The following is a 19156-nucleotide window of genomic DNA, read 5'->3' on the forward strand; positions in this document are numbered from 1 at the left end:
GAGCAGATCACCAAACATTCATTACACTTACTCAAGGTTTCTGTTTACTAAGTGTGAGAACTTAAATGAGATGATCTTGGTCTATTATGGAGTAAAAGCAAATTGTTACATTACAAGTAAACCTTTAAATATCAAGTACAGGATTTTCATTCAAGGCTACGTCAAGAGAACATGAACAAAAAGACACCACGTCAGCGTACTGTATTCTGTAAACATAAGGTTTATTGCAAATGTGCAGTCGTATCCAAACACCATAGTGAACAACCATTCAGAGGATACATTACAGCAACAATACCGTTATCTTTACAAAAACATAGAAACTTTAGCTCTAGCTACAAACGAGACTTCTCCCTGTGAACTCTTACACATGGTCCTGGTTTGCTTGGCTTCTGTTGTTGAGAGAAAATAAAGGCAAAAGTCTTTGGTAGCTAGAAAACAACAACAGCAGAGCTCAGTGTGGAAATGTTTTCCTTTCTTTTCATTCATGGACAGGCACTGTTGTCATGCCATTGTTCTTACTACTTGGCAGAAAACGGACCAGATACTGGACATCGCTGCTAAAATCAGGAGTGCATCTGCAGCGACAAATGCTCGCTCGCCATCTCCACCATGGATGATTATGTACAATGTAGTAATCTGTTACTCTGAAGAGCTCTGGCAAACAGAGGGCCAGACATGTTGCCCCTCTTAATTACAAAATAACTCTTTAAGACTGCAGTACAATGCTCCTATTTTTACAAACAGCTGATTTTTGTTCAGAATCACTAACAAAAACAGAAGATAAAGCAGGATTAATTTCCCCAACAAGCAGCAAGCCCCGACTGCAGACAACATGAGATTATATTTTATGAATCAGGTCAGTATACTGATACTGTGGCGGTCCACCAGCTTTAACAGGCTATACTGCATCAACCTCCACCTCTGTTTCCTTAGCTTATCCTGTAGATTATTTGTGTTATGCTTAAATGTACATGAACAACAAGGAATACATCGTAGGTACAGGAAAAGTCCTGGCAATGTGGCTGAAATGTGTCACTGGGAGTCCTTGAAACTTGTATTTGGAGATCGAACAAATCCACATGATGGGGCTCTTCTCGTTGAGGCATGGAGGACCATCTCAGATGGGTTTCCTCTGGGTGATCGCACTTTCCAAGGCAGCACCTGCAGGGCGAGCCCGGTCAACCCCCCTTACGCCACCTCTAGAGCAAAAGGGTGGCTGTTTGGAAGAGTTCAGCATTTCTTAAAGCAAGCGCTTGTCTGTGTCTTGGTCGGCCCGCTCTCTATTCTCTGCGCTTTTGTCTACACAGAGACTACGACTAAGAGTTGGACGGTGTCTGAGGACGGGCCTGACACCACACCAGTCAGAGCGTCTAAAAGTTCTGTTTTGTGCTTATCAGTGTCAACAGTTCTTTTTGTGTCCCATCGATCATTTACAGCCGCGATGCTTCACCTTCTGTGTCGAAGGTTTTTCTCAGCGGCGGCGTTTATTGTAACGCTTAAGCTCAAATCGGAGGTCCATTACTGGTAGGAGACAGTGGCTCTGCCCGCCCCAAGGCAGAGCCACTTACACAGCAGAGCCAGTGCTGTGGATGCAGCTCTGCAGCTGGTGCTGGTCCTGGGACAGCTGAGAGCTCTGATTGTCAAACAGCGCGTCTGCCGGGACGTGTGACTGGAACTTCTCCATCTGCTCTGGACTGGCCAGGTTCTTCAGCAGGTAGTTCTCCCTTTCTAGCTGGTTGTTTTTCTCCGCCAGCTCCTTGATCTGTTCTTTTAGGATCTCCACCTCCTCCCGAACTGCGTACATTAGGTGGTTCTTCACCAGATCCTGTCAGAGGAAAGAAGAAGAGGGGGATCAGTAAAGATGTAAATACCTAAACTCCTGGCAAGTTGGATGATATATTTTACACCAGTTTATTTATTTACTAACATCTCCTAAATAAAGTGAACTGACACACTAACATTGACTGAGGAGAGTATTCAATCATTTTATACTGTAGGAAGTTTTCTCTCTGTTTTTCACTTCCTGTTCGTTTCATTCAGTTGTTCTCTTTTATCACATGCACAAAGCTGTACTGTAGCGTGAGCTTTTATGTAACAGGGAGTTCCGGCGTGGGCATTCACTTGAAGCAGGTTTTCTTGTGCAGGATGCATGGGGAAAAACGCTTTTTTGAGGGGGCGGGGGTGGTTAAAGTATGCTACAAGACAAAGTGGATGTACAATTAGCCTTTATCAGACTAGTTATTCTTAGAATTAAAGTATTAGCTCTATTAAAATCCTCACTCCAATCAAATAGTATTCAAATACAATTCTGCCCTTACTGTAGGGTGCAACTTGGATTCTTATTATTACAGTGAAAGACATATTGATGTATGTGAGTTTGCATTTGTTATATGGACTTACCATGGCCTGCTCAATCTTGTTGTCGATGGCCACAACGCTAGCACCAGAGGCACTGCAACACAAGAAGAAAAAGGCCATAAATGAACAGTTCAATAACACAATCGCTGTACATTTCATGTCGAACAAATCTCATACTGCCAATAACAGCACTTCCTTAAATTCGTTGGTCTATGACAGTGAAACAGAAAGCTTGTGGAAACAGAAAGAAAAACAACTGATGCCTGTTATCTAGATCATTTTGTGGAGTGGATTACTATGAGGCTGAGATTAGGCTTTTTTATGTGGGTTATTGTGTAACGAGCACAAAGGTGTAGGGAGGAAATTCCAAGTGATACAGACACACAAGCAGATCTCCGTACAGAGTCCAAATAAACAGCAGGAGACCCAGGATCAAAGCTGGCATTTGGTAACACACAGACATTGCAAATGGACGCTTTGAACTAGTACTATATATGTGGGCCTGCATTTCCTCGTGTTGCAATTTATCCCATATATAGCATGAAATAATAAAGACATGCTGCTTCGGAGAGTATGCTGCTGGTGGTGGTGTCGGATAATTACCTGTTGTCAAGTTTGACCGATACAACATCTCCTCCGAGGAGCGAGGAGAAGAAAGAGATGGAGAAGTTATGCAACTGGTAGACGGCAACCTCCATTGGCGTTTTCGCGAACATCTCCGTGCTCATGTTCACTACCAAACTCGTTTGAATAACACTTCTCGCCACGTTTGCGACTGTGTGTCACCTAAGTGTATATATCCGGATTTGCTTCGTCTTTTTTGCTTCGTAGCGATGCACTAACGCGTTTGCTTGCTCGCAGGCAGTGCAGTGCAGTGTCGTGGTATAAAAGCTTCGCCGGTGTGAACTAGCGACTGTCTGATGCTATTTCTGCCTCCGGCTGCTTTTTATATGGCTTGCCTCCTGACGTCATATGACGCGTGCATACATTAGTCAAATGAGCTGGTGGGTCAGATTTCATGTTGCATTCAGGTGCCAAAGGAAAAAAAAAAGCTGCCTGCAGGAGCTAAACAAAAACATTCAAGATAAAGTTTTTACACAACAAACTGAGAAGAGTAAATATCAAAGCACGCCCGGTCACGTACTCATGGCAGAGTAAACACGAGACTGGCTGCTGGAATTTACTGTTTTTGGAACACTAACTTAATGGCTTGGGATATTTGTGTTGATCTTTTAGTGCAGAATAAAAAAATATATATAACTCATAAAGCTATAAAATATATGCGATAGAATTTACTATCCTTAAATGACTTGGAGGCTGATGCATTTGTCTGCAGATGTTCTTTAAATGTCACTCATGCTGTTTTTCTGGAGGTGTTTGTTGTACATCTGCTATTTGTATATTGTGTATTTGTAACTCTGTAACTGTGCTGCTGCCTATCTTGGCCAGGACTCTCTTGGAAAAGAGATTTTTAATCTCAATGAGCATTTTCTGGTTAAATAAAGGTTATAATAATAAAATAGTAATACCGCCTGCATCTGAAAACAAATACGCCACATACACCTTTTAGTGCAAGGAATTAACATCACAGAAACTGTGTGGACATACTTTCCAAAATTGTGCATGTTTGATCATATAACAAAACTGTGGAAATTATGTGACTTTAAATGATAGAAGTCTCAGATTACCAATTTGAGATTATCAGTTAATTGATACAATGAGACACATTAAATTGTACAACTTTCAACCACTTTACAAAGTAGAGAAAAGTTGCTAGATTTTTTATTTCAGGATGCATAATTACAAGTAAACAGATGGGTTACTTGCATTAACGACTTTACTGGGAGCATTTGAATGCAGCATTTTTTGCCCTCCTCCTGAACTGCTCTTTGACTGGGCCCTCTGCAGTTAACCCAGAGACTGAAAACTCCTCACTGAAACAAATTACATTAAAAACCTAGAGAACAAGTGTGTCCATGGCATTTACACTGAACTCGTGTTGGTGATAAATAAACTCAATTTGGCCACAGACGGGTTTTCTCACTTGATTTTCTTTTAAATCACTGAGCTAAACAATTTAAATTAAATAAGATTTGTTATGTTTGAACAGGTGAACTGAGATATCCATTCATTTGGGTTCTTGATTTGTCACGTGTTGCTCCCACAGCTTTGTCAAGTAAACAACCCGTCCTTGATTACTTGATATGTAATGAGAACAGTAGCATAATGTTCCCATCACATTATTGTTGTTTGTTACAGTACTGGCTTTAACGGAATGTCCTGCACTGTCCCTACACATGCATGGATATCTGCACAGGTACTTTTCCATCTGCGCTCCCGGTAAATTTCCCCCCAATCTCTGTCTGAACTCTACCGGCCTCTAGTGGTGAAAACGTAGAATGCAGCGACCCACATGGGACAATGTTAATGGCAGGGACTTTCTTCCCGGAAACACTGTTTACCATGGGATTTTCCATACACCTTTTCCCAACTTCATCATATATAATTAACGGGCTGTTTCTCCTGCTTGGAAAACATATGGAAAATTTTCATGGAGACTCTAAATTTGAAGAGTTAATTTGCAAAAACAGATAACTCCGTTTTTATACATTTTCAAAAAAACATATTTCTTTTTTATATAGATTCCTAATAAAGTTTTTGAAACTTTTTTAAAATTTTCAAAAGTGAGTTAACTGTTTTTGCAAATGAACTCTTCATTTGTTACCTAAAATCCATATCCTACAGTGCATTTTTTGTTAAGTAGCAGACATAAAGCCTTCAAGGATTTTTTGTAGGTTAACAGACATCCCAAACTGTAAATCATATGTTTTGTATGATTTTGTAAACTGCAGCCATGCTCATTGACCTCTTGCACTTCACATGGTCTTTTGAACTACGGTGTTATGACATGTGACGCAACTACTCTGGCCTCCTGCAAAGTGTAATAAACAATTTATGGTAAAAGTTGAACACAGAGAGGAAAAAAAAGCTTTATCTGGTGTGTTTTTTTCCACAACAAATTCCCTGAGCACTGGCTGTGGCTTTTTATTGAGCAATAGAGCTTGTTTTCACCAGGGCATCCGCACACGTTTTAATAGCTGAAATGTAATTGCTCAGCACCTCTCAGCTGTCACATTAGGTTCCCTTTGTTGTTGCAATTATCTGATTCAAAACTGATCATAAGCCAATTAAATTTCTATTAGAAAGCCTCTATTGCATGCTAATTTTTTTTGCCTTAACACCAAGGTGCTGTAGAATATTATAGGCTTGTCAAAATGTGTGTCATTTTCTGCTGAGAGGTTTAGATTTTCCGTCAGACTCTTGCCAACACACTGCTAGCCATTGTCATACATATCCTGCATTTATATTTATGCAGTTGCAGCAATAAAGTCCATACATTTCTATACTAACAATACAGATGTAATAGTCTTTGTAAATAATCAGTAAGATCCCATCGCATAGGAAACAAAAATTTACAATAAAAAGAGCCAGAGCTATGTGATCTCTGTATTTTAAGCAAATGTCTGCAATGTTATTTTAGAGAAATGGAGTTCTGTTATGTAACAAAACAATTAGTGTGGAAAGGCTGACTTTGGGTAGGCCTAACAAGGCTAAGTAGAAAGCACAGTGACTGGGTACCAGGGTCCATTGTGCCTGTCGTCTCAGATTTCATGCTGTGACAGTGCAGCTGCCATGTTTAATATCAGCCCCTGTTCTGGTGATGAGGGGCTGCTGAATTACCTTGCCCTGCTGTGATAGTCCCTTTTAGGTTTGGGGAGGAGTTACTCTGATTGCCTGTGGCTAAAGCTGAAATGCACAGATAGAAGCTACAGGACAGCAGGGAGCCATCCTGCACTGTGAAAAATACGCCTTGAGATGTAGTAAAGAATGCCTAATGAGCCACATGCAGAAGATGATGACAGAGTTAAAAGTGATGGCTATATCCTTCATGCTTTAACAGCCCCGACACCAATCCGAACAAGTGAAAGGCATGCACTCACGACATGAGTGATTCCAGTTTAAACTGACTGTGTGTTTCTAAACAGTTCAAGTGCCAAAGCCACTGGCCTTCGATGCCGTTTGGAGAGAAAAATTTGCTCAGATTTCTGTTAAACTCATGCTCCCTGACCATGTTTGGGGCGTGCCAGTGAGTCACTCTTAAGCTAGGCCATGGGCAATGCTTTCCATCAGATGTCCCCTGTGAAAGAGCCAACAACGTTATATAATACCGTGATTCATCCGGACCAATGGCTGAAGAAGAATAAAGCTGAGACATGCCGCCAGACACGACTTCTGTTAGAAGCAGCATTTGAGGGTTTGAAGGATCAAATTCAAGATGAGCACAAACAGCTCAATGAGAATCACTGGTGATGAAATCAACAGAGTAAATAACAATCACGACTGGGTCTTGTCTTGTTCAAAAAGATGACATCCCTCCTCTTTATACTGTTCACATCCCATCTGCAGTCTTACAATTAGGAATGCATAATGTGTGTGAGCGTGTGGCCTGAGAACACACAGCCCTGCCATAGGCTGCAGCCAGCGGCCGTCTCAAAGGAAGCTGTCAGTGTGGCCAACAGGCCCGGTAACATCTAATGAATACTGAACACTCCACATACAGCAGAACACCCAGAGGTGGTCATTATTATCACATCACCCATAAGACTCCAGAGCTATGAATATAAACCAGGCACATGGCCTTGGTCTTTTTCATGAGGTTTCAATAAATCTAACAGGATGTCAATTTCTGCTCTTTGATTTCCAGTGATACTACTTCATGTGAAAGGCTGTATCAAAGATGCAATGCATGCAGAAAGCAATGACAGAACTGTCATTGTCATCCAACAGCTGGCAAAAATATCACTCTTCATCACTCTTTACACAACAGACAACAATCAATATATGTAAGATTTACCATAACATCAGTATTTTTAGGGTTAATGTCAGACAGGGTATGCAACTTTTTTATATCTTTTTGAATAATTGAACAGTTTGCATTTTGATTACTACTTTTTTTTAATCTGTGTATTCAAATCCAAGCCATTTGACTAAATTATTCATCCATGACACACTGTAGTTTTCACCAATCTTCCTAAGATCTACTTTTACTTTTTACATCTGTCACTGACATGTTATGCAAGACATCTTCTCACACATATGCCAAAATCTGAGACCACATCCAGCCCCTTACTTACCGCCGATCAGGCCTCTTGAACAGACTTGGTGAGTAAGGGGGAGAGAAGCTCATAGCTCTCTCAGGATAGCTGAAGTGCTGGTAGTGGCAGCAGTATCTCGGGGACGGTTCCGCCAAACGAAGGGCGCATAGCGTCCTGGGAGATGGCGGCATGGCCCCAACAGGGGGAACCTGAGTGGGACGCGTGTGAGACTGACCCATCTTTACTTCCAAGTGGAGAAGAATCAGGAGCCCAGAGACTGTTTGCTCTCTGGTCTGCTGTTGTTTGTTCTCTACTACTGTGTTCTCAAAGCACAATGAGACAATTGAGTCAGTACTTCTGGATATGCAGCCATAACTATGAGTGCCATGCGCAGACTGGCACTTGTATGATGTGTTTCCAATCCAGTGGTACACAGTGGTCCCAGAGTCACAATGAAGAGGGCGATCCTGAAATGATGCCAGTTGTCTCATCCGATACAGACAAATGAAAGGAGTCCTCTCTCGGTTCCCGAAAGGAACACATAATTAAAACAAAACTTGCATTAAATATTTATTGACCTTAAGTGGTCCCCAGACTTCCCGAGATAAAAAAGAAGTGCCAAAAAAGAGCAAAAACATTGAGACTATGGAGAAATTGTTACACAACTACCTACAATTTGCAAGCAAAATCATGCCGAGGCAGACAAATTAGCTCGGTGTTTTTTTATGTAACATTTCAGATTCTTCGTATGCCGTTCCTGTTCGTCAGTTCGGTTAATCCTTCTTGTCAACAGGCTTGTAATTAATGCATTAATGTTTGCAGAGCTTTCGCTGCAGGAGAAGGTGTAACTCCAAAAGCTAGCTGCCCTTGTCATCATTTATCACATGCGGCTTTCTAGTTTGACAGGTCTGCGTAAATGTCTCACACCTCTGTCTATAGTTAATCCTTGTTCTGCTAATGGAGACATTCGATAATGTGTATGGATTGTGACACTCAGACGTCTGTGGTGTTATATAACAGACAGCCATGTAGAACCAGTTTCTGCATGTTGCCTCTCCAGAGACACATTTTGTGGTTTGTTACAAATGTATGTATCATAAGATGGAGTTTAATGTTTTGTTCTTATGTGTCACAAGCAACAATATTAGGCAGTGTCAAGCAACTTTGCCTGAATATACTGGAGTGATTCAGAAAAATGTGTTCAGTATCTTCTAAATTGAGTGTACATTAAATCTTTAGAGGAATAACAATACTAACGAGGACAGAAAATGATGTCCCTTACACTGGGTCATGCATATTTCCTTGTTTTTCAGGTTCACTTTGAACAACCCTCGATCAAAGTTGCGTGATTCTGCACTTCATCTAAGTCTGAACTGACTTGTACAGTATCATCAGACATGGATGGCTTACATTAAAAATGTTTACACCCATCAAATGAGGAGCAGTTTATCCCAAACTGAGAACATTTAATCCTTTTGTGTCTAGCTGAGTCATTTTGGGAGGGTATTTCTATTCCTTTCTTTCTCAAGGTTTAACATCCAAAGAAAAGAAACACAACATTTTCTTCCTTAAAGAGGTGGGTTGTTTTTCTGAAAATAAGTACTGATCTTTAGAACATATTCATTTCCTCTTTTTTGCCTCTAGCTTCAGGTGAGACAGCTGTGAGCTAAAACGTCCTGTCTGACGAGAGCCAAAGGTGATACAGAAAGTCGATGTTGTGTGTCTTTACAGAGCTTCTTGTTTTTGTGCCACACAAGTGATACCTTGTAATAACAGACTATTATCTTCTCTCAGACATGACCAGTATTGTCCATATAAACACGGAAGGCTGGTCACAGTAACGTCCGTGAGAGGGAAAAAGGAAGTAATTAAGCATGTTGTTATGACATTTTTAGTAGCACTATAATGTGCTACAATAACAGGTCCAATAAAGAGAAACGAACGTGACTGTTGCTGTCAAACATTTCCTAGATTCTGCACATATAGAATTACTGTAAAATCCAGGCTCCTATGGTCTGATTACATAAGTGATTAAGGCTGTAAAAGTTACAGCATCATGTCATGAGCTCAGCATTACCCTGAGTCTGAGCTGCAGAGTTAAGAGGTTTGGCTAAATGTTGGTTACTGGCGCCAAAGGAACAACTTTTTAATAGGCTATACTTAGCTGCAGGAAGGTTTGAATTAAAATTGTTCGCGGTAAAAAACACAGAACTATTTCCTCTTGTTGTCCCTAAAGGCAGCTGCTACCAAATCAGAAGACATGACAAGCATGTGTGTTTGTTTTGTCCACATATGTACTTTCCCACTTATACTGGGGTTTTGCAGTTGGGTTGTTAACCCCTTGATAAAGGATCTCTTGCAACATATATGCAAATACCTGGGTGGCATGTTGAACTTACAACCACTGAGAAGACATGGGAGGAGCTGCTTCCTCCTTACTATGATTCAATTTCCTTGAGACAACACAAAAGCTCACTTTACTGCCTTTCCCTTTCTTGGAATTACTACACTTGATTTGATTTTTTTCCAAAGTGATAATGACTTCATTTACAGTAGCCTTCACTGGAACTGATAGCAGTCTATAACAGGACAAAGAGGACTGCAGTAAATGGTACTGTGTGCACTATATTGCAGTTAACAAGCTCAGGGACTTTGCAGCATCTGGCACCAGGCTGTGATTCAGCAGAAGACAGACAACCTCTGGCTATAATGTAAAGATTTACCTTGAGTTAACTGGGGGAATGGTCCAAGCTAAATTTACTGTGAAAACACTGACATAGAGTCAGAACCCAGAGAAGTGCATTAGGGGAATACAGGAGCATGGTGAACCCCCACAAAAAGAAATTACAGTATGTGCAAGCCTGCAGCCCATAGGATTCCCATCTGTGCTTTAGTGCAAACATGAGTACACACAGCAACACACACTTAAGACTGTAACCTCTGAAAGACAGGGGATTAGACTCTCGGGATGTGGATGCAGTTAAGTGATCTGCTAATGGCTCTGCAGATGCTCTACAAAAGGTCAAAGGTTGTGGACTCAATTGGCCGTGCAGTGTTAAATAGCAGTGAACTTAGTTATTAGCCATGTCGGAGCCCTTTGCCTCGTTATAGGTCACCTAGTTTACCACAGACATGAGAGAGTTCCTCATTACTTCTTCTTTGGTGTACTTCTCGATAAATCCATTCTAATTTAATAGTCTGAATTTAAGCACATTTCTGCATTAAAAAGCAGGGTAGAGCTTTGCTGAGAAAACCTGATGTATTTACTCAATACCAAAAATGATCAGCAGCACTTAAAAGGCTAGATGGCTGCCACTTTGCATGACACCTGTGATAAACATGCTGTTGGATCAAGTCCAGGAACAAAAGGTCACAAAGTTCACTGCACTGCCATCTGTCCATACTTATCTGCCTGTATACGGTAGAGTACTGTAACCCTCAGCTGTTGTTGTTGGTGTAGTTCTGTGTATCTATGTCTAATCTAAGTTGCCTTAGCTAGGAAATGCTGACATCACACTAATGGGTACATACAGCACTGAAATTAATCATAAGAGTGTTGAAACGATGAGAAAAGGGAATGTACTGCATGAGCTGTGAAGCTGATTGATTCACATGGAACCATTCCAAGGAAGTAGACTGGTTTTTACCACACTATCAGCACTAAGTTGGCAGGTTTTTGATTTTTATTGCAAACTGGGTCATCTGTTTGGCTACAGTCCTCACATCAATTCATTTAGAAAAATGGAGCTGGCAGTTTCATATCATAATCAGAGAGCCATACATAGGGATGGTTGGCAGCATCTATGATGTAGGTAGATAGATCTGTTAAATGATGGCTGAGCATCTTTACAGACAATCCACCTTATTGCTTTAAATACTGTATATAAACAGTGAACTGTCGACATGAGTTTGTCAGGAAGACAAACGAGAGGAAATCAATGTGGAGTAATGTCTGAAGAGGATACCTGTCTATCGAGAACAACAGTTTTAGGCTGTAAGACCTCCCAAAGTCCTATACCAGTTTTTAGCTTCCTGATGCTCAGAGTCTAAAAAATGATATAGGCCCTAGACTTTAGTATGCAATTATTATTTACCAGCTGCAGACATTATTTCTAAACCCTGTGTAGTTGTAGAATGGTGGCTTTCATCATTACCCTGACAGAATGCTAACCTTAAATACATGAAAGGCAGCTAGTAACAAGTAAGCTAATGCTACAGGCAGCGTGGCATGCAGGTCCTCCTGATGTTCTGTGTTTACTAAAGTTGCAGAAAAACCTTTATTTTTAACATGAAACGATTTAATTGTGCTTTTTTACATTTTATGATTGTCTTAACATTACATTTTTTATCAGACAGTTTTAAAATGTGTTATTAGAAAACACTTAACCCTCCTGTTATGTTGTTGGTCAAATTGACCCTTTTTAAAGTTCAAAAATTGGAAAAAAAATTGTTAAAAGTAACTTTTTTTGGTATGAAACTTCTTCTGCTTGGCTTGATGCTGCTCATGGGTTAATTTGACCCGGCACTAAAAGTAGAGGCTAAAAGGGGTCAGAAGTGTCAAATACTGAATGTTTCTTTGCGACTGTGTGACATATTTCACTCCTATCATGATCTGTGAGATTTAAAGAACATTGCACTAAATATTGATTCAAAAGGTTAGTAATGGAGTTAATATCGAGATAAAAAAAAAAAATGTATTGGGATTTTTTGGGTTCTGACACTTTTGGATAATTAAATATGCCCCGGGTAAAATTGACCCATGAACGTTATTGCTGTTCCTGAGAAACGAACATTACAGGAGGGTTAAGCGTAACATTTTGCTAGCTTGACTTAAATACAACATTAGCTGGCGGTGCGCTATTCTTCTTTATCACTCTCAAACAATAGATTTTAAAGGAAAGCATTTTATCACTTTTTAAGTGTTTTGAGGAAAAACAAGAAGTAGATTAGCTTCTAATGTCAGATAGGTGTGTTATCTGGTGTTTTGCCGCGTCCAGATACTGTATATCAACAGTATCAGATCAGTTTTGAATCCTCTTGAAGACTCTATTTTGTCCTGGAATGTGTAAAAGGTTATAAAAACAAGTGAAGTCTTCAGTTTAAACCTAACAGATGAAAAGAACTTGATAATAAGGGTTTGTTTTCTCACCCTCTACCTCTTGCCAATTATAATATCCTGATTCCCTCGTTCTTTACTTACCTTTTTGGTACTCTATTACCGTCTTCTTTTCAATCCCCCTGCTCTCTCCTAATTTCTCTCTTTCCATCTTCCCACTCTCCACATCTTTTCTCTATCCACGGGTTAGCCTGCTTGAGTCTGCAGCTGTGTGACCTAAGTCACCAGCAACTGGGACACTGGAGGGATGCAGGCCCTCGAAGAGTCTCCCCACCTGGTGAGTGTTTGTGTGCTAGCATGTGTTTTTGTTTGCTTGTGTGTATGTCAATGTGTGTGGTTGGATACACGCTTGCATACGTGCTGGCTCTCACACGTCTGGCCTCGTCAGCACGATCTGGATTTAACTGGATGATAGGCATCCCACTAACTCTCACCGTCAGTGTCATCTAAACACAGAATCATTCCCACAGACTCCAGCAGGCTCCTCCGCTGGGCTTTAAAGCTAATCTGCTGTCACCTGCGAGATGACGATGGAGCGATGACTAGGTTCCCACGGATGACTCCAGACCAGTCATTAGCGGTCATTGCTGAAGGAAAGTGGGCATTAGGTATTATTTTAGTTAGTGAGACATTAAAAATAAAGAGATTAAAATGTATTATTTAATGAAAGAGAATTTGTACCTCATTCCATTTCTGTCACTGTCATGTTATACATACTGACTTCATGCTAACAACCGTGGAGGAAAGTAAAGTTCAAATACCAAGTTACTAAGTCTACTTGAGTACAATTTTACTATAAATACTGTACATTTTTTAAACAGGCTCATGATCCCAACTTTAGGAAATGTAATATTTATGCTATTTTGAATGTTTTGAGATAACCTTCAAAGATCAAAACCACATCTAACATAAATTGAAGGGTTGACAAATTAGAGATGATGGGTGTTTATCATGCAGGGCAGGCATAGCAAAAATATCCAAAGTGAAGAAGAACATCAAGTGAATGCTTTGTGTGAGACTGACATAGAAGGCTTGTAGCAACATGGGTATGAGTGCACCAGCCAACATTACCAATCACACCCGAGAAGATTCAGAGCAACAAGATAGTTCCCATCTTATTGAATATCCCATCCATTATCAGCTTTGTTACACCAGTTTCTGTACTTCACTTTTTAAATAAAAGTGTTGTACTTTCACCAACACAGCTCTTTCTGCACCTGGTTGAATAACATCGCCAAGGCTTCACAAAATCATCCAAGGTTGATCATCAATCATACGGGCGACATGCTGCCAACCTCAAAAATGAAGCACTTGAAGTAGTTCTGAGTGAAAAAAAAATCAAACATATCACTCCTTTCTACGTGTAATCATTTATAAAAAGCTGTGTTCTTTTATGTCTGTAGACTCCAAGTCAAAGACAGCAGTGACCAAAGTTATGTTTCTGCCAAGTTACTCATCCTAGCCTGAGGAAGTTTCATCAGCCTGCCTTCCACTGATCTCGACAAGCCAAACAAATCATCTTATTCTCCTTCAACAAGACCACAAGAATGAGTCAGATCATAATTCAATCAGTTTTCCTCTTTTCACACACACTCTGACTCAGGCTGGAGAGCAGTAAATCGTATTGGTAATAGTAGAATGAAATACAAATTAACTGTGGGGGTTGTACAGTGTAGCAAGTCTACATCTAAAAACAAGGCTGTAATGTATTCCGATTCTTTGTATGTGAGAACATGTGGTGCCCTTGAAAAGACTGTAACATTGATATACAGTATTGATATCTATAGGAGCAAAACATGCTTGACTAAGTCGGCAAATCAAGAAGAGGAGTTTGAATGGGCACAGGATCACTTGTTTTGTGCACTGAATGTTACAAATCTTGAACGTTTACTTCAGGACTCCTACCCCCTGAATATGTGTTATCTTGAAACAATTGAAAATGTAGATTAATTGCACCAAACATCAACTGTGCGGTTGCAAATCACACCATGCTGCGTTCATATGTAAATATGCACATAAATTAGACTATACATTTGTATTAAACCCGTTCATGGCCTCTTTTTTTCCCTCTCAAAGGGGAACTCATAAATTTAGCAAGTCTCCCTTTCAAATAGCATCACAAATTAAAACCATTCAACTGCACACTGAGACTCTCAGACGGAGGGAACAGGGTGTACAAATTTTCTTCAGCCTGTCTGTGTGGTGAGGATCCCTACCGACAGAGGACAGGCTCACACAGACGACAAGAGGAGCAGATGTGGAGGCCCCCGAGTCTTAAACGTTCACACGCCGTAGTTTAATGGAAGAAGACTTGAAGGAACTTAAATGAAGGAATGCAATTAAAGCAGCCGCATAGAACAACTAAAATGTATATCCAGATGTTGGCCACCCGTGTGAAGGCTGTGAAACAAATACATGCAGGCTGTAAACACGTATATTACATCATTTTCTCACAGGAAAATTCTAGAAACTTAATGAGGATTTTGAGGTGTTAATTACAATGCACTTTGAAAGTAAAGTAGAGTTAGGGTAAGTATTGGATTCTTTGTGTTGGGGAAATTCTACATGTTTCTAGTGAAGCAGTAACAGCAGGATATGTTATATCAGTTATAATACATGGTAAAATGATTTAGTCCGGCTCTTCAGACATGCAACGTCAGTGTGGACATCAGTTGATTTCTCTAATTGATTTACACCATGTAAATTGTTTATACCTGAATCTGCCCTGGATCTATGTTCTTTTTGGCGCCTGAAGGACATGTGTTATTGATGACATGCAGTTATACAACAATCTATAGGGCTCCATACCAGTGGTATGTGAGAGTTTCAGTGTTACTGTGCACAGGCGGTTCACACAATTCTTATTCAAACCATGGAGATGCACACATAGAAAAGTGATCATCTGAGAATAGTCAGTTGCTTTAATTGTGCTATGCTGTAAAACTATAGCATGAATGTATTTGTGACACTCTAGACACACGTTCATTCGTTTCACATCAGCAGCGTTTAGAATGAATGTTGTCAAATCATATTAATTATAAAAAGAAAAGTTCAGATATGGTTAATGTATCTCTGGTAACTCTTCCCCTTAGATTTGAGATCAAGCTTTTTTATTTCATGTGATGTGATTTACTTTTCCGATTTCAGTTGCTGACTTTAGCACTCTCTGAAAGTGATGCCATTGAATTAATTTGTGTATATTGTGTACTTGGGCTACAAAATCTGATGAAATAAATCAGCCTGTTTGTGTTTCACTTCCTGCAGCACTACCTCTTTATGAGAACTACTAAAGCTTTTGTTTTTTACATAAGGTGACGTGTGCAATCGGTTTGTAGTCTAATTTGTGCATTTCCAACGTCTACTTCTCTTTTCAATCCTGTGTGATTTTGTGCATGTACATGGCACTGCAGTCTCATGTCCTTATATGGGCAGTAAAGGGGTGTACACCTACCCATACCTACTTACCAGCTAATTAGTAAAATCAAGAATGTGCTACAACCTTTTCCAAGACAAGACATTCATCAATGTAATGACACAGGTGACAACAACTCTGTGGTTGAAGAACAGGTTCATGAATCGTTCTAACATCTCTTGGAAACCTTCTAAAGAACAAATTTAAGAAAAATCTGAGGAAGATGTTGGTAAATGAGGCTCTTTATTGTCATTCTTCAATTAAACTTTATATGGTATTCACAGCCAGATCTCAAGTTCTCTCTCCACAGCTCATATCTTCAACTATTTTGTTGTGTTTATGATTGATATCAGTCCAACAGGATTAATTGTGTAACAAGAAAGCTTTATTTCAGGATGTGGCTCAGTCAGAGGAAGGATCAGCTTCAAAAGCGGCCGTGTGATCTCAGTAAACTGGGAACTTTGTGATATCCAGCCCGGTGCAGCACTGAGCTGAGAGGTTGTTTGGGAGTTTACAGGAACCCCTGCCTATCCTGCCTTCAAAAAGCCAAACAGCCTGCCTCCCAGGCAAAGACGCAAATCTTATAAGCTACCCTGATTGGTCACTTCAGGATTTCCCCCCCCCCCCTCTTTGTCACAGTCCCTTTGGAGACATGCACCCCGGGTTGAGGACAAGGGTAACCGATAAGAACTTGGCTTCAGGGTATTTGGTTTCATTGTTGAAGTTAAAATAAATCAGGCATATGCATTGTGCAGTGACATCTTACTTTGCATAAACAATAAAATAATGTGAAATAAATAGAAGCAGAAGCCTCTACATTATCACAACACATTGCCTTTTCCAGCCGTGTGGCTCTTCAGGATACTTTAAGCAGTAAGTGTTTGTGACTGAACAAATGAGTCTCTCGTTATCTAATGGGATTCTCCTTGGAAAAAAAAACACTTCTCAGCCATAGCTCATTGAGCATGCTGCTTGTAATGAATGCAAATGTTTGAACTAAGGGAGTAAGTAATGCTGCAGTTGCTGAAAAATCACTCTAATGGTGCCACTACTTTGCAATTTGTACAAACAATACTATTTTGAATGACTGCAGAATTGCAAAAAGGCCCAAAGGGAAGATCTTATGTGCTGCGTTGAAATAGAAACGCATACAGGGCTTTTACATCTCTCGTTAAATTAGGGGATATTGTTGCAGATGACTGTCTGAAAGCACAGTAAAGGTTCAAACCTACTCCTGGAAACAAACAGGAAATATTTCTACTTGAAAACGACTCTTGAACTTGGAGTCGTTCAGAGTACACAAGACAAATTGTCTTTCTAAGATGTCATCTTCCTGGCCTCCGAGCTGCACCGAAGAGCAAGTAAACACGATCTACCATCCCAGTCATTGTATAAAGGCTTGGGTAAACAATGTGGGCTGTATTGGCCGGCCTCCAACGTGTACCCAAGGGGTCCAAAGTTCACTGATGAAAGCAGAGAGCACTCTCTAATCTGTTTTGCACGCACACAACGCACAGGTACACAAATGCAGTCCTGTGCAAGTGAAGGTGTGCATCCAAGCATGGAAACAGCTTTGAAATATTTGTGTACCCAATCAGTATGCATGATAAAAAAAAGGTTGATATTCATCAAAACATTTATACAAAGAAATGGACATGCATATGCACACATTCAGGTTTGACGTATGCAGATAAAGCACACAAACACACAAATGCAGACAGAGAGGCAAGTGCGCACATGCACTACACACTGTTTTTGTTGCGGTGGAAGTGTGGATTTACAGTGCTGGGAAGATCAAAGATCACATTCACAAACAAAACAACCTCTTTTACCATCCTTACACCTCTCAAGGATTGAAGTCTTTTAATGCTGTTTTTTTACTTTAGAAACTAAACGTTATTGAAGATTAAGGGATTAAAACTAGTTTGAACTAAGATTGAGGACATATTGCCAACTCAATTCAAGATGTCATTCTCTGTCATCAATCAAAACAACTGCTTCTTTTGAAATAGCAGTGTGTGAAAACAAAAATAAGATGATCGTTATGCTTGGCATCTTCTGGAACGAAAGTTAGGATTGACGTAAAATCTCTTATCGGCTCTGGCCTCGCAGCATGAGAACTGCGTAAGAGTCCTTTATTGTTTTGGAGATGGACAGATTTGCCCACGCAAGAAAGTGTTTGTGAGCCAGTTAGCTGTCACATTATCTGCATACTCAAATCAGAGAGTTCAGGTGTTTTACGACGAGGTTCCCACAAGCATTGGAGTGCCTCAGCAAGGAGTGGGGAAAGGTTAAAGTTAGAACACTTTTTATTTAGGCAGGTGCTGGGGGTAATAAAACCTTTAAAATGTTTCCCAATCCGTGAAAAGTAACTATGCAGAGAAGATATTAGAGACAGGAGAGGAGTGGGTGAAGTTAACGGGGTCAATCACAATGTGCACGACACTCAGGAGCAGAATACTGATGCACAATTGTGTTTGGCTTTGGCCCAGCAAAAGCACAAGCGCACGCCACGGGGCATCATGAAACAGGAGAAATATGCCAGGCTTGACTTTGTGCTGCACACTAGAGCAGGTCTCTGGCAGGATGTTTGTCTGAGACAGCTGGAACTTCATCGTTATACTACCTGTGATAAAAAACGTCCATCTTTCAGGACGCTGATGAAGCTTTGGTTTATCAATAACAATGTATATGTGACGGTATGGTTAAACTTTGAAGCCAATTAAACTTGGACTGACACATTTACAGGATCTTTTAAGACCCATGACAGACGAACTAGGGCACAGATGTTATTGTCTTTCAGCGTATCAGTGCAGTGCAGAGATTACTGTCTTCTTTTTGATTTCCATTTACAGAAGTAACATTTGGACATCCATATTATAAGAAATTCAGCTGTGGATGATAATTGAAACTAATTCAAGCAAGCTACTTTCAGGAAGTTTTTCAGAATTTGGAGAAGTGAAAAAGAAAATTGGGTATTTCACAGGTTTCTAGACCGACTGCATGATGCCTGACCCCAGCACACACCTCGAACACACACACACACACACACACACACACACACACACGAGTGCATGCAAAGCTAAATAAAAGCCGCACCTCATTATCTTCGTT

The 19156-nt window shown here is 40.3% G+C and overlaps 1 protein-coding gene across 2 annotated transcripts in view; it reads right to left on the reverse strand.

Annotated features, from left to right (window-relative positions):
• Nucleotides 1-200: 200 nt before the first annotated feature.
• tsc22d3 (TSC22 domain family, member 3) overlaps nucleotides 201-19156 on the reverse strand; it is a 38080-nt gene continuing 19124 nt past the window's right edge. The window contains exons 1-3 of one of the 2 annotated variants that reach the window (XM_034689571.1): nucleotides 2962-3291; nucleotides 2401-2452; nucleotides 201-1825 (exon numbers count right to left, since the gene is read on the reverse strand). In XM_034689571.1, the coding sequence (XP_034545462.1) occupies nucleotides 1565-1825; nucleotides 2401-2452; nucleotides 2962-3086 (438 nt within the window). In that variant the 5' untranslated portion in view covers nucleotides 3087-3291 and the 3' untranslated portion in view covers nucleotides 201-1564. Of the gene's footprint in view, nucleotides 1826-2400; nucleotides 2453-2961; nucleotides 3292-19156 lie in introns of those variants that run through there. The other variant, XM_034689570.1, reaches the window with a different exon arrangement.

The sequence above is a fragment of the Notolabrus celidotus genome, chromosome 8 (genome assembly GCF_009762535.1).
Source record: "Notolabrus celidotus isolate fNotCel1 chromosome 8, fNotCel1.pri, whole genome shotgun sequence".
In the NCBI taxonomy this organism is placed as follows: domain Eukaryota; kingdom Metazoa; phylum Chordata; class Actinopteri; order Labriformes; family Labridae; genus Notolabrus; species Notolabrus celidotus.